Source organism: Daktulosphaira vitifoliae, unplaced genomic scaffold (assembly GCF_025091365.1).
Source record: "Daktulosphaira vitifoliae isolate Bord-2020 unplaced genomic scaffold, ASM2509136v1 Scaffold_1, whole genome shotgun sequence".
In the NCBI taxonomy this organism is placed as follows: domain Eukaryota; kingdom Metazoa; phylum Arthropoda; class Insecta; order Hemiptera; family Phylloxeridae; genus Daktulosphaira; species Daktulosphaira vitifoliae.
The window spans coordinates 81673927-81690483 of NW_026099572.1; the positions used below are offsets into that span (position 1 = coordinate 81673927).

The 16557-nt window shown below is 23.9% G+C and overlaps 1 protein-coding gene across 1 annotated transcript; it reads left to right on the forward strand.

Annotated features, from left to right (window-relative positions):
• The first annotated feature begins 5072 nt into the window (after positions 1-5072).
• LOC126895536 (neuroglobin-like) lies at positions 5073-16015 on the forward strand. The gene is made up of 3 exons (XM_050667505.1): positions 5073-5430; positions 13166-13397; positions 15544-16015. Exons 1-3 carry the CDS (start codon positions 5216-5218, stop codon positions 15682-15684), a joined length of 588 nt encoding a protein of 195 aa, XP_050523462.1. The 5' UTR covers positions 5073-5215; the 3' UTR covers positions 15685-16015.
• Positions 16016-16557: the final 542 nt, after the last annotated feature.

Consider the following 16557-nt stretch of genomic DNA (forward strand, 5'->3'; position numbering starts at 1 on the left):
TATAAGCTAATTAAAAATGTATGTTGTCATTTGAAAAAATAAAGTTGATACCTTTATAAGAGATAAGTGACAACCTAAAATGTATTTAACCACTTATAAATCATTATTTATTATATATTATTATTGATTATAAATAATCACTTATTAGTTCAACTAAATAGAGCAATAAAAACTATTTTCAAGATTATTATTATTTAAGAAAAAATGAAATAGACATTTTTTACATTTGTTCAAATATTGATGATTACGCCTATGATCTTAAAATTTAGTAATAATAAAAAAATGATAAATTTATCTCCATAAAAAAAAAAGTATGATACATAGATAGGTTAATCATATTTTATTTATACTTTTATCTCTTAAATATATATATAATTTTGTTTAAAAATATATATAAGAGAAAAATATAAAGTCAGGGTTTATTTTAAAGAACAAATGTTTGAACCAAATGATCATATCGTAAATTAACAACATTTAACAAATTTAATGAAAATGTAAGAAAAATAATATTAACAACAATTAATAATATTATATTCTTAGTGGGTGCATTAACACATTATCACTTTCTCGTATTTCAGTGCTTACAATTTTATAAAAAAATATTAAAAATTTAATGCTTAAATCGTCATGTCAAATAATTAGATTAATAGATTATTAAATACTAATCAGCATTAGTAGTAATTATAACAAATTAAACAATTAAAAAATATGCATCTGATAAACTTTAAAGTGATTATAAAACTTATTTTTCTTCACAGTATTTTATAAGGTTAATTCAATGTTAGCTCATTGAAGTATCACTCGTTAAGCAGTAATGCTCACACTCCCCGAATAATTCCAATAAAACTTTAAATGAAATAACGCAGTCTGTTAAATATATAATTCTATTAGTTTTTCATGTTTAATATCAAAATATTAAATTAATTAAGGTCTATATATTTTGTACAAAAAATAAAACTACCGAATCAACTATAAAAAACGATACAACAGTGGGCCGCGGCACAGTGTGAGCGTGGCATACTTGGGACTATTATAGATATTGTCAGTGATTAAAATCACTATCATAAGAAAAGCTTCGGTGAAAATCTATAGATGGTGTTTAACTTTAAGATATTGGTGCATTATTCAAAAACAAAATTCTAACTCAAAAAGAATTAAGGAAATATTGCAAAAAAATTAATGCGCACAGGCAATGATTTTTACTGAATCGGCAAACGTTTGTCACATTCGTTTTTTGATAAAATTAGCAATTTAAGCTTATTTAAATGTTAAAATTAATTTTTTGGACTCAAAAAAAAAATAAATTGTAAAAAGTTTAACTTTATATTCTATGTCAATTAGTTTTATATAATATTCATGAAAATCAATATACCCCATTATAAGGTATATTAAAATAAATTAAAATACAATACTAAGAAATTTAACACAAAAATAGCACATTTTTGAATATGTTAACCATGTTCACTATATCTCGAGAAATTTTTTTTTATAGAATAGTATATTACATAAGCTTTAATTTAAGATTAAATAAAAGTGTTAATATTTTCCTTTATTTTATTAGCTTTATTTTAGCATATCTGTGAAGCTTGGAGTATTTCCGGAACATTTTCGAAACTCAAGTTAAAAAAGTTAAATTTTTATGCAGAAGTTGCTAATTTGAGTCCCTCCTTCTTGGCAGATAAAGGGTCAGATTTTCAAAAAATTTATATCAAATAAAAGAAAAATATCTTAAGTAACAATATCAAAAAGAATTATTTTGATTCGTTCATTTTTCAATAAGTTATGGCAATTTTTAGAAAAAAAGGTGAAATTTACCAATTTTAAAAATCGTAATTTTTTGGGGAATTTTTACTATTTACGGAAAAAGAGGGCAAAATTTTCAATTTTTTAGGGTAACGTCTTCAACTAGACACAATTTATGATCTTTTGACGTGTTGTGGTGAAAAATTGGTCCAGTGAGAGCTGAGAAAAAATAATGTCAGCCACAAAAAAAAAAAAATTAACACATCATGGTAAAATTAATACCTTCTCAGCTTCGCATCTAAGCTAAAATAATTATTCTCATAATTGATTTACATTTAATTACTCACAAAAGAGAAATAGAATATTAACTTGATAATACACAACATAATAACTTATTAAGTATTCAGCAAGTTAGAAACGGTATTTTTTCAGTGGATAAAATAGAAGGGTAGTTGGTACTTTCATTAATTAAAAATTTGAAGTATAGTCAATAAATAAATTTAAAATGGGATAAAGTTACTACTATATAAAATATAATGGGAAACTTTGTTGCCTCTAAATTTTAGAGTCAATTGAAAAAAATATTAAAGCACTACGATATTACTTTTGGCTGATGTATATTTGAATTTTTTGACTCCAAAAAACTTATTGTATAAATAATAATAATTTTGTTTTATTATTTAATATTTATTATCTTTGTAAAAATCTATTTTCAACTAAGCCCTCAAAAATAAATAATTTTTTTTTTGTAAAGTACCTAATTTTTAAATTATATATAAATTGCAAAATTTTGATTTATTATTTAATAATATTTCAAATAAGCGTAGCGGAAACTGGCTGAATTGCTATCTGAAAAATGTGTTATTAAATGGCAATATTTATTTTGTAAAAAAGTACTTCATTAAAATAAGATAATAAAAACGTTCAAAGCAGCTTTAAGTGATAAATTTTTAAGTAAAATATAATAGATCAAAACTATACAATTAATAAAACCATTAAAATAAATGTAATACTCATGGTGAAAATTAAACTGAAAGAGAAATTTTTTAGAAAATACTTTGAGATACTTATAATTATTAAAATATTTTTAGAGATACATTGATTTTTAATAAATTAAAACGAAAAAAATTACTTAATTATATTTAAAATCTTTAAAAATCACAACACTTATGAAATTAATTTTTTAAATTAATAAATGAAGGGTTTTCGATCGATAAAACATTGTTTAAAATTTCAAAAAGGCAAAAAAAAATATAATGTCGAAACAAAAATATGTGTAGAGATTTTATATGTAGTGAACAAAATTAAATTATCTTTGCAACCTTTGATGACAATAAAAATATAATAGAAAAGCCATTCTTTTTTATGACTTTATTATGTTTTATTATACATTTTAAGGAAAAAACAGGTAAGTCACCTAAAAACAGAGTAAAAATAGAGTCATATAAACAGGAAAAGAACCAAGCATGCAAGTTTCTTTAAATTTAGAAAATGTTATCTTATAGCTGGTTAACCATTCGATCATAATAATCACAATTATTATTATAAAATATAAATTTATTTTAATGAATAACAATTATCATAACTTATTCAAATTTTAATTGGCTTACTTGGTTTTTTTCAGTACACGAAATCCATCCATGTCTATATCTCTCTACTAACCTACTTTTATCATTAATTTGATGGTTAAAAAATTATATTACGACAATAAGAATTTTTTGAAAATAAAAATGGCTCAAGTTTTTTTTGTGTATCATTCAAATTTGTTATATTGTTTGTTGTGGCTTTATCTTCAATTAAATTGGCGGTTATTCATAGTTATCATAAGTTCAGTAGTATTTATCAAAATCAAAATGTGTGAATTGAACCCTATACTTATTTGTACTACATGAAACTTATCAAAAATTCACAGAAATATGTATCAATATTTATTAGTTTTACAGGAATTTTATACACAAAAATATTATTATTCATTATATGTAATTTATTATAAAATTTACGTGAATTATTATTACTACTCATGTAGCTTAACTATAATTTTTTAGAAAAATTTTTATATTTCAGAACTTTCAATTTATAATTTCGTTTGCTCTATTTTTTACTTATATTTAATAAATTGAAAAAAAAAATGAACTATTAAAATTAAAATTAAAACAATAGACTAATTAAATTGCAACCTAACAGGATTAGTGCAGGTAATTTTGTCTATGATAAATTATTAATTTATTTCTCGGTATATTAAGTGTACTTCATTTCCTATAAACCATATATTGTAAATTTATACGTGACATATAGTATAAGCTTTGGGATTAATAGTTTTATCTGAGCTTCTAAACAAATTGGTGATTTTACTTCTTGTAAATCATCTAACATATGTAAATAATGTTACCAAATAAAGAAACATAAGGTGCAAAAAAATATTGTTAAATACATTACTTAAAAATAGCATTTTCATTAAAATCTACTAAATTTACACACTAATGGTAAGATATGTGAAATGAAATTTTATTACTATATATATATATATTTATGGTGCATTGATTTACTTATTTATGACATCCACTTTTGTATAAACTTTAATTTTTAGTAATTCCCCCAAAAAATTTTATAAATACAAAATTATCTAGTTATTTGTTTAAATTATTTAGTATTTAATTAATTTTAGTCATAGTTAAAGCTCATTACTTGTCATATGAAACAAAATTGTAATAATTTTGTAGGATTTAGACTAAGTCTAAATGTAAGTCTTATATATACTATATACATCAAGTATTTAAATCAAATAATTATAAATATTTTCTTTTTATTCTATTTTATATCATTTTTTGAAATTTGTAGTACATGAATAAAGTCGTAAAACTCAAAAGAAAATGTATTTTTTACCCTGTTTAATGCACAATGTGAAATAACTTTTATAGAAAAAAGCACAATATTTTGAAAATTGTCTTTTAATTAATTTCATAATTAATATTAATAAATTAAGAAGTGAAGAATTCAAACTCTTTGTTAAATAGTCGCAATTTAAAAAGGAACCTGTTGTTTTTCTGATTATGTCCAGGTGTCCTTTTAGTTAAAGGATAGTTAGACCGTACAAACACGGATTGTCCAAGTATACCCAGCGCGTAGTAGCTTTTCAGTTAGAATTTCACCGTAATATTTTTTCAACTCCACTTTCCTTGATTCTGAACATTCCCTATGCCTAAAATAATTTACCCTTTTGTTAGTTTGTTCGGAAAAGAGGGTACTCATTGTACAGTGCGTATGCGCGAGGTGCGCGCACTCGCGTGTGTGTGGTTTACGGCAGCAGCGATAGTCGTCTGTCCGTTGATTGGGAAAAAAACAGTAAGGCAGCAGCGTTGGGCGAGTGTTAAGGCCAAATGAATGCGGTACGGTAGCGGTGAAGTTGTTTCTATTAAAATTAAAGTACAAAAAAATTTAATTATCAAAATTAAGTCGAGTTCATTTACATTTCATGGGCTGTGATCTTAGCAAATTGGCGAGTTCAGCTACGTCCAATGATGACCGTGGCAACAACAGTAAACACAAGGATAGGCTGGAAGAGCCACCTAGTCCCGGGCCACCCGACCCTCGGCTACCCCTGACGGCAAAACAAAAATATAGTATGATAGCGTCGTGGAAAGGTATATCCAGAGCAATGGAGCCAACTGGAGTATATATGTTCATTAAGTAAGTTAACTTAAAAACGAAAATTCTTCTTTTCTATTCTTTGATAAAATTGAACAATTATTAATTGTAAAAAATTGATACTTCATTGAGTATGATGGTTGTATTAGAAAATATGAAACATTATTTATATAGATAACATGTGTATACATTTTAATGTGAATGACGTAAGTTGATGTTTTTGTTTTGAGCTATCAGTTTTCAGGATGACACGCGCCTTATTTCAAGTGCACAGTGCAGCGCAGGTAATTAGCAGCCTTGTTTTATTTGAAAGAGAGAGAGAGAATAGGCGAGAATATCTTAATAGTATGACCACAGATTTCATCTAATATATATTTTTTGGAATATGTTAGACTGAAGACTATATTTTTGAAAATTATTTACTATTGAGCTAACATAGGATAAATATCACATCTTAGATATAATTAAAAAAGCTACTAGCGTGTATTGCATGACTTTTTTTATTATTTAACATATTAGTTAAGATTTTTAAATTTCTTATTGAATAGTCAAATAAAGACAATGTAATTTTCGAACATTTTTGCCTGTTGTATACTTCTTACTATAAACGAAAGTAAACATTAAAAACAGAAAAATATTTTTAATTAAAAAAAAAATATTTTTACACGACGTATATTAACTTAAGCATAAAAAAGTGGACTTTTAAAGCTACTCGAGCTCATCTAATTAAGAAAAGTTTTTGTATTTTAAGAGGATAATATTTTCAATAGTAGTATTTTATTATTTTTATAAGATAAAAATAATTTTGAATAACCAAAAATCATTGATTTCTTTAAACAATTTTGAACTTAAATTTTAATGTTCTTAATGTTAAGAAAATAGTATTTTAATAATTCTCAAATAAAATCCTAGATGTATTAACGAGTATAGAATAACAGTCTGCTATGATTCGAATTATTATTTACACATTGATGATTTTAATTACACTTTAATCGGCTTGTTAATATTCAGCTACTATTTAACAAACACTGATTTAAATATGATTCATTGATTAAAAGATTAAAAGATTAAAACAATTTCTTCTACTATCCTATAAAAAAAGTTATTGAGTATTATCAATAGAAGAAATATAGTTTTTAGATAAAACGTATGTTTCAAATTGTAGATTATTGTTGTTCATTTCAGTAAAAAATACCTATACAAAAGAAATAACAATAATATCACATCTTTTAATTTTTAATTCAGTTAATAATTTGCTTTACTTTGTTTTTTAATTAAAAAGTAATGTATTCTTTTATTTTTATTCAAGATTTATACTTTGTGGAGTAGATTTTAAGAAAAAATTTGGCACAAAATTATTTTATTCATTTTTTGTAGTAAAACTGTAGCATTTTAAAGTTTTAAAAGTTTTTTAATTTTTATATTCTCATATTACGGTATCAAACGTTTGTATATGTTGCAAGTAAAAGACAAAAGTAAAAATAATTTTATCATGTTATATGGTAGTTCTGTGTATGTATATGTTTCATAAAAGTTTTAATCTAAATTATCACTTATAATTTTTTTTTTTTTAATGAAAACGAGATTAGGTATATTATTATTATAGTATAAGATTTTAATATTTTAATATTAATATTTTTAATATTAATATATCATAAGTTAAAGTTATTTCACAAAAGTATAATGATATTGTAAATAAATCTATTATATGTATTATCTATACATATTACTTAAAAAAGATTCAACTTTTTCATTTGGAAGAGGTAACAAAATGTTTTCTTATGTATACTCTGTTCCCAAAACATAACTCCCCTAATTATTGCTATCTGTGAAGCTGCCCCATAAAATGTGGGGCCTGGACACGTACCCCACTTATCCTAACCTTGTATCGGTACTGATTCTGCAACTAATTCATGTATCGAAATGGGTTACCAGCTGCTTTGTCTATTAATACTAATGTGCAGACGAAAAGGCCAGACAAATATGATATTTAAATAAGATATATAAACGGTACAACGATTATAATTATATTTGTATGAATTATTATTATGAGCAAAATAAAAAAACAAATTTCTAAAATTATACCTAAAAGCAATTGTTTCATTCGTAATTAGCTATTTTCATAAAATGACTAAAAAGTTAAAATTAAAATATTAAACTTATCAAATATTACATATTGAAAGTTGTAATAATAAATATTATATTACCACATTTAATGCAATTTATAACCATGATCAAAAAACTAATAATTGTGTCTATATTTTCAATAGTTTCCCTCAAAAGTAATTGAAAATATCGATAACATAATAAAGTGCTCAGATTGATTTAAGTCAATCTAATAATACTACATAGTAATAAATGAAAATTCATTTCGATTATTGACAATAATAAAATGCATTATCCAACTAAATAATGTTATATTTTCTAGTTATACATCCGCTAATGTACTTTTTTATTTGTACAGGATATGTCTATAGATATTAAATAGCTGAAACAAAAATTATTTAAACAAATCACATCCACGTGTCTGAAAAATACGTCAGTTAAGAATACAAATCTTGTCTTACAGTCGTTATAGAATTATTTATTATTCATTTCATTTATATATACAAGAACCCGTGCTGTTTTAATTTAAAAACAGTTTGGACATCTGAAATAACGAAGTTGATAATATAAACTTCAAATGGCTGTTTAATATCAAACGATAGGAATTATGAAACATTGTCAATTTATAGGTTATATTTAAATAAAGATAATGAGACAATTTCAATTAATTTTCATTAATTATGTATTAACACAAGAACAAACAAAAGTAAAAATATCCAATATAATACTTAAGAAAATTTTTTTTAAGTTTTGTCTTATTAAATTTATCTGTATATAAAAATCTAAAGAGAAAAATTGATTTTGATCACCATTGAATGAAATGATTGTTGAACGTACTATTCAAAGATACTAATTGAAATTCTTCAATGAATTCTTTCTGTATTTAATAAAACTTTTTCGAGTTTATTTTATGAACACTTTGCAATAGATTACTTGCTCATATTTAAAGGAATCGTTCAATTGTATTTAATTGGATTAAGATTAAAAATTTCAATAATTTAATTTAAGTAAAGGAAAACAGTTAGATTTTATTTGTAGAGTTTTGTGATGTATTTATTTTTTTTTTGTAAGAAAAGTTTGACGTTCAACATTTTTAGATAGTTGTAATAATACTTCAATTTAGAAGATAAAATGTTTTAACATAGTATCTTTTAAATATAACTACTGTATATACACAGATGGTGTTAAAGTTCCAGAAATATTTATTTAATGTTATTTATATTAAATAATGAAATATTTATTAATTATTTTACAATGTTAAAGTAATTAAAAATTACACTTAATCCGCCAAGATTTTAGAGATCTAGCCATAAGTAAATTTAAATACAAAATTGGAAAGCTTATGATAATTTTCCCCCAGTTAAAAAAAAATTATTTAGTATTATAATACAAATGTTGTATAGCTTAAAATACGTGACTTAGAACTTTTATGGTATTGTCCTCTTATAGTTACAGAGGCTGTTTTATTCAATATTCTTTTATAGGACCCTAGAGAACTAAATAAATCTACTCTCAAGGCGTATTATTTTTGATGCCATTTAAGCGAACAGCAATTTCTTAGAAAACTCATTTCGGGTATACCTATATATTTGAAGTAAATTATAAATTGATTTATAGAAGTATGACAAATTACAATAAATTGAGAAAATATTGACTAGAAATAAAATTTTATATAATAACATTTTTGATATATATAATTTGATATGTATATAGAAAAAGAGAAAGAAAGATAGCGTTACGAAGACAGATGTATATTAACAGATCCAATAATTATTTTGTTAACAGCTTTTTTTTAAATAATTATTGCTTTCTTAGATTACGTTAAACATATTTTTTTATTTATAACAAGAAAAAATTTTATTTTTAATAAGAAAAAAATAGATTTTAGAACAATTATAGCAATGTATGTTGAAGGAAGAAAAGGTAGAGGAAGACCAAACAATAGATGGAGAGACGTTATTGAATGCCATATGAGGACAGCTGATGTGAACGTAGAGGATGTAGGAGATCATATCCAGTGGAAGTTTAGGATAAGGGAGGCTCAACCCAAGTAGTTGAGATAAGGCGAGGAAGAAGAAGAAAAATTTTTAACCAGTCTATCAGTAAACCGATAATTGACAAAAACTATCGGGCAGTAAAAAATGGCTTAGTAGTAATACAAGTGTTCATGATTCTTAACAGTGTATAATACCTATAAAACCTATAACTATACTCAAAGAATTGAAACTTTAAATTATTACATCAAATAAACTAAGTTTTGTAAAAAATTCAAACGCTATAAATTAAAAAAAAGATACTTCCATCGATTTATCGAATTGAAAATATATGTTTCCATTGAAAAAAAAAGTTAAATCTCTTATAACGCATAAGAAAAAAATACTTAATAGTGGATAAATCAAGAATTTTATGTAACAGAAAAATGCAAAAAAAATAATTTTACTTGTAAGCAATTGGTTTATTACTCATGGATCACCTGTATATACAAAAAAAAGTCATATTAATGCATTAAAAACAATATGTTTACCATTTGATAATTTTATCAGTTTTTTTTTTGTTTTCACACAGGACAGGTTTTTTCAATTTAAGGAGATAAACAAATTGACAAAAGCAACATATGCTTACAAAATAATAATTTATCCTAAAAATATATTCAATCATCAATTTATAGAAATTATAATCTAATATAATCCTGAAAACAATAAATTTCTTTAAACTTATTTATGATATAAAATCAATAACTAAACTAAATAAGATATTTTATCAAAAGAATTGTCATTTCGTTAAACTTCATTTCAAATTGTTCCATTAAATTAAAAAAACTCTGCATAATTGGGACTCAGCATAGTTGGAACAAATATAGATGATATCTGATAGTGATTAAAGTCATTATCGCAAAAAAACATTTCGATGCAAATTTCTTAATAGTGTTTAATTTTTAAGATTTTTGGATTCTTCCAAAAACAAACAACTCATATTTTCTTAATTATATTCTAATTATAAGTTTTATGATTTGTAAATATAACCTACATATAATAAATACATATTATAGCAATTAAATTTAAAATGAAATTGATATTCAATAATTTAGTATTGCAATTTTTACGGCAAAATTATAAAGTAGTTGTATATTTTGTTACAAGTATGGCAAACGTTTTATATAATTGTAAGTATGAAGTTATCAAAAAAAAAAAAAAGTTAATTTTTTTTACATATTATTTTGACCTTTACTTATTTATTAGTTTAGTTATGAAATTGAAATGGTAATTTATATTCATAAGCTATTGATAACAAGAACATTATTTGGTTAGGGCAACCCCTTTCTTTTTACACATTTAATGAATTGGCATTAAAAGCTGGATAAATTCTGCATAAAAATATTTATAACTAACACTTAAATCCTTTTTATTTTTTTTATAATAGAGGAGGATAAGTATCCCCATCTCACTTATAAATTACTTTACCGTTTGACTTAAATCGAAAATCACGAAGGGTAGCAGTAGCCTCGGGTTATATCGTTTCAGTATGTTGCCACCCACTTTGTGTATATTAAAATACTTATAACCCAATAATTACTCGTGCTAAAATTGCTATTGACCCATTAAAGTTTTTTGTAAGAAACGATCTAAAAAAAAATATTTTAAAGTTTTGAAAAAATTATTTTTATTATTAAAAATATGCTTTTAATGTAGTTTATCATTGCAAAAATTGCAGCCAAATGATTATTGGATCTAAAGTTATAAGAGTCAGTTAGATCTCTTTCATTCTGTATATCTTCACTATATAATCATTTTTGTCTAGAAAAGGGAATTTGATATCAAATGATCTCTAGCTTAAGATATATTAAAGTAATTAGAAGATTATCCTAGTGTTTCAAAAAAAATTACTTGAACCATTGTAGTAATAAAAAATGGATTTTTGATACAATGTGTTTCTAAATTTACTGTTGAGCTATATAAGGCAACTGCTAATAAAAAATTTCAATTTAAACTGAAATAAAGGACTTATTTTTATATTATATGAAATAAACCAAGACATTTTGGACAAATTGTAAAGAAGCTATGATGTCTTGTATTTATTTTCAACAAAGGTCATCACTCCATCAGAAATTAACAACAAGTGTAGTACAGCATCAGTATTTGCAGTTCTTGTACAGTAACGACTCTCAATATTGAACCAATATTGGTACATGTGTGGGATTATAACGTTTTTTTCGTACTGAACAATTTTTTAAACAGTATTACGGTAGTACTCAGTCAACAATAGTAGGTAAATGCTACCTATCAATACTGGATCTGTACTTTGACAAGACGCTAGACAATGCTACGCCAGCTAATGGACAGTTGCCAATACTGGTACAATATTTTGTCAACACTGATACTTTACAAAATTTCTGATTGAGCAGTATTTTTTAAAACATATTGTCCAAAAATAAAATCTTTTTGGTATAATCAATTTCAGTTATATAGTTGATTATTTTATTTTATTTTAATTTAATTAATAAATAAATTTTATATTGACTTCTGAGCTTTCGAACTAAGTGGCGAAAATCGAATGAAATGATCTGTTACACTAGATTTCTTTATTATGGAAAATATTTTTGATGGACTTTCATTAGATATTCTAACCAAATATTAATGTAAAACATNTATTTTTGATGGACTTTCATTAGATATTCTAACCAAATATTAATGTAAAAATCATTTTTTATAACTCCCGCCTACGCTGTCCATTATACAAATAAAAATTAATAAATACATAATTGAATCAAAATATTTTAGATAGAATTTTATTTATTGAAATTATAAAATACATTTTTTCTTGTTAAAATAGAATGTACAAGTATGAAAGTAAAAGTCTTAAACCTGAAATTTGCAAGTCAACAATAACAAAATATACAATAATTCTTAATAACTAAAATTTAAATACTTTAAAATAAATGTCCATCTGGTAATATGCACATAGCTGACAATTATGCAAATTATTAAATTTATGCTTATAGTAAGATAATGTGCATTTTGATTTAAAGCTACAATTTCATTCAGTTATTTCTTGGAAAGGCTCACTATCGCTCAATATCTTATTTGAATTTTAAGTTACTCCGATAAAATTATCACATAAACATCGTAACCTAAACTTTATAGAGGGTAAAACCAAATCATATTTAGAATACTATCATCAACAGTCTGAATTTATCAAACGTAAATTATATTTTAATTGTCTTTAATTTATAGAGAGCAAATTAATCTGACACACCGAGAACAACAATCACATTAAACATGATATAAAGGAAGTTAAATTGTTTTAATGAAATTAGTTAGTCTTTTTATTAACAATTAATATGTCTGAACGTTGATAAACCGCTATACATACATTTATACTCTACTGTTTGAAATATGTTAGAGACTTAAATTAGGGAGTTAATTCCTACTCCTCTATAATCAAATCAAAAATTTTAATTCTTAATAATGTAACGTCTTTTAAGTTTAACATAGAGTTCTATCTGTTTTACTCAAAGTTGGAAGTATCTGCAAAAAACTTCTAGTTATTCAAAATGTTATATTTTTAATATGAAAGATAACATCAAATAGTTAAACAGAAAATAAGTCTTTATTAAGAAACAATATAATTGTTAATAATGACGACTATTTTATTTTGAATATTTTTGTTATAGACTATTTGAAGAACATCAAGAACTTTTACAATTATTTACTAAATTTGGAGAACTTAAAACCAAGGATGCGCAAGCTAATAGTATGGAGTTAGCTGAACATGCAAACAAAGTGATGACTACTCTAGACGAAGGCATTAAAGAGCTCGATAACTTGGATAACTTTTTCCAATATCTGACTCAAGTGGGCGCTACCCATAAGACTATACCCGGTTTTAATCCAGATTTTTTTTGGGTAGGTATTGAGTAAACATTCATACATTTTTCCTAAAAAACATATTTATTTAATTAAAATTTTAACATTCATGAAGTTTACTATACATAATTCCATCTTCTTCTTCCTTGCCTTTATTCCAACTACTTGGGTTCGGCCTCCCTTATCCTAAACTTCCACTTGACACGATCTCTACCTTTTCTTCCTTCAACATTCATTTCTATAACTACATAATCCCATAAAAAAAATAATTTCATAGTAGCAATTTGTATGAGTTTTATGAATTTTACACGAAGTATTTAGAATAAAGCATTAATGTACACAAAATAAAATAATAGCTACATCATATTAAACAAAGTAAATACAATGTTTTATTTATGTGTATTAGATAGCTTTTAGTATGCAATGTCACATCACATCCTAATCACGTCATTATAATTGGGAGTCTCCAAATTATAGTCTCCCACTATTAGTACCTTTTAATATTTTACTAATTTTAGTTCTAAACTTTTAATATAATAATATATAAGTTATAAAATTTATTAAATAAATGTTTACAATTTTTTACTTAAATGTTTTTTCTTAAAACTTTAGAAAATTATATTTACTGATATATAAAAATATATTTAGAGTGGGGGGTATGATTTTAATTCCCTCGAAAATTTTATAATTATTAAATTTATAGATATACCGTATTATAAAAAATTCTGCTCTTTGTATGTATTTCATGTAGCTCCAACTATATATGTAATTCAATTTTCTGATCACGTGATGTATAAGAATTTTTTTTATTAACGCTTCCAAAAAATAAATATTTATACCACATAATAAATTATTTCAATATAACCCGGTTGGTACATTCACGTAATTTTTTAAAGGTACATACTACTACAAGATCCCTTTGACACCAAGCTAGGATTAAGGCACGTTGAGTCAAAATTCTTTGTTGAAACAGAGCATTAAATATAAAACTTGAATGACGGCAATGATATTAGGGTCTCATTAATTTTATACCAAAAATCTTAACCTTGGTTTGAGTGCTGTTCGACAAAATAAATTCATAATATGCTACTGATATATTGACAAGTTTGCTAAATTTAATACTCATTGAAGTAACCAAATAGTAAATTAGTAATTTATACTTACGTGATTTTTTTCACATTTCAATCTCTAACTAGTGCTGATCACTGTCAACACGTACACAATATCTCTTATACGAAAGTATTTTTGTAAGTACATTAGTCAAACTGGCATGAACAGCTATTTCAAACTTAAATAATTAACTTATTAGTTTTAGTTGTCTGTATATAAACGTGTCAAATAAAAAGTTTTGTTTTTAAAGTTTCGTGTTATTGACTTAAACAATTGAAAATAAAATTATTATTTTGTCATTCAAATTAGTTTAAATTTCAATACTTATTCTGCATACCTATAATTTTTATTTAGGTTAACATGTATGCAAGATTTAGTTTGGATAAAGATAGCTTTGTTCTAATCTTGAATGAACAATTGACATTATGCTATGTTTAAAAAAGATGACTGTATGATATAATTATTCAAATTATACCAATGTTAAAATACAACGTGTCATTACAACAGGAATTTTCCATTTACACGAAAATAATTGTATGCATTTCAATTTTTTTAAATTCAGTTATTCGTTATAAAACGTCGAATATTTTGAGTTTTTATTTGGTGACAGAAGCGTAGGTATAGATTATTCACGGGGGTAGAAATACAATAGTTTTTACAAAAATCTATTAAAAAAAAAATTACTTTATTTAGCGTTCATGTATGACAAGAAGAATACAGACACCTTAAGGCCTAGTCTTTAACTTCAATATATTTTTTATAATGTCCCTTTTATTTCTGGGCACAGCACGCATGTACTGTTACAAGTTGCTTTAGAGCTCATATTATACACTACACGTTATATAAAAAATTGTAAAAAAAACTATTATAAACATTTTTTATAATTTTACAATCAGTATTAAGCTAAAGTTATGAAGGCTCATAATTAAAAAATGAGATTAATAAAAATTATTGAAAAATAAAGTTTCTGATAATGTCTTTACAAAAATCATTAAAGTTTACTTATAAAATAGTAAAATTAGAATGTTATGTAAAAATTAAAATATTGTGAAATTAATAGATATTTTTTTTTTAGAAAATCGAAGCACCTTTCTTAGAAGCAGTAAAAACAACACTGGGTGATCGATTTACAGAAAATATTGAAACAATTTACAAAATCACAATCAAACTTATAATAGAAACGTTAATTAAAGGTTACACCGAAAGTAGAATTTGAAACGTCTTCGTTAACACGGTGTAAATCATATCATAATAGTTTGATTATATTCCAGTAAACAAATACATTTTACCATTGATTTTCGTGATAAGTTTAAAATCACGAAATAATAAATTGAGCTCAAAAAGATGATAATTGCGAGCAAAATGTATAACGATTCCATAATGTCAATTTGAAATCTAATATATAATAATTAGGTGTTTATATGATAGATTTATATAATTAAAATATAATGTTTATATTTGTATGAAATAAATAATGACACCTAATTTAATATTAAAAAAATTAATAATATGTTATAAATGTAATTATAATTGTTATTTATTGTTAATTGGCTATTTTTAATTATACAATTAAGTTTAAACTATGTATAAACCATTGACTATTCTATAGCAATGAATAGAAATCAATATTGATTGTTTATAAATTATTTTTGTTCGATTGTCGTTGTTTTATTTTCATAGATTTATATAAGAATCTGAAAATGGCTTCATTGAATTCGTTACTTGAACGTTTGGCTACATTAGTGACAAGTGAGCAAATTAGAATTGTAAATATTTTATCAGTATCTATAGTTTTATTTTTATTTGTCATCGTATATATTATTAAGTTTATTGACAAAATTGAACTGACGTTTGTTACTTAATTAGAAACTGCGATATTGACTTAAATGAAAATTAATAATTATAATAATAATAATTTAAAAAAATACGTTTTCAATTTATTAAATTATTTAATATCTATTGATTATTTAATTGAATAATCAAAACGAATATAATAATAAGTTATTTGTTGGTTGTGCACATAGGTAAAGAACAAAATATTTATCTATATATTTGTAATGATTTAAAAAGATTGCAATGGAGTTGTAAT

Coding starts and splice junctions, on each gene's coding strand:
- LOC126895536 (XM_050667505.1), top strand. CDS start 5,216: ATGGGCTGTGATCTTAGCAAATTGGCGAGTTCAGCTACGTCCAATGAT. Junction 5,431..13,165: donor GGAGTATATATGTTCATTAA/GTAAGTTAACTT, acceptor TTTTTGTTATAG/ACTATTTGAAGAACATCAAG. Junction 13,398..15,543: donor TTAATCCAGATTTTTTTTGG/GTAGGTATTGAG, acceptor TTTTTTTTTTAG/AAAATCGAAGCACCTTTCTT.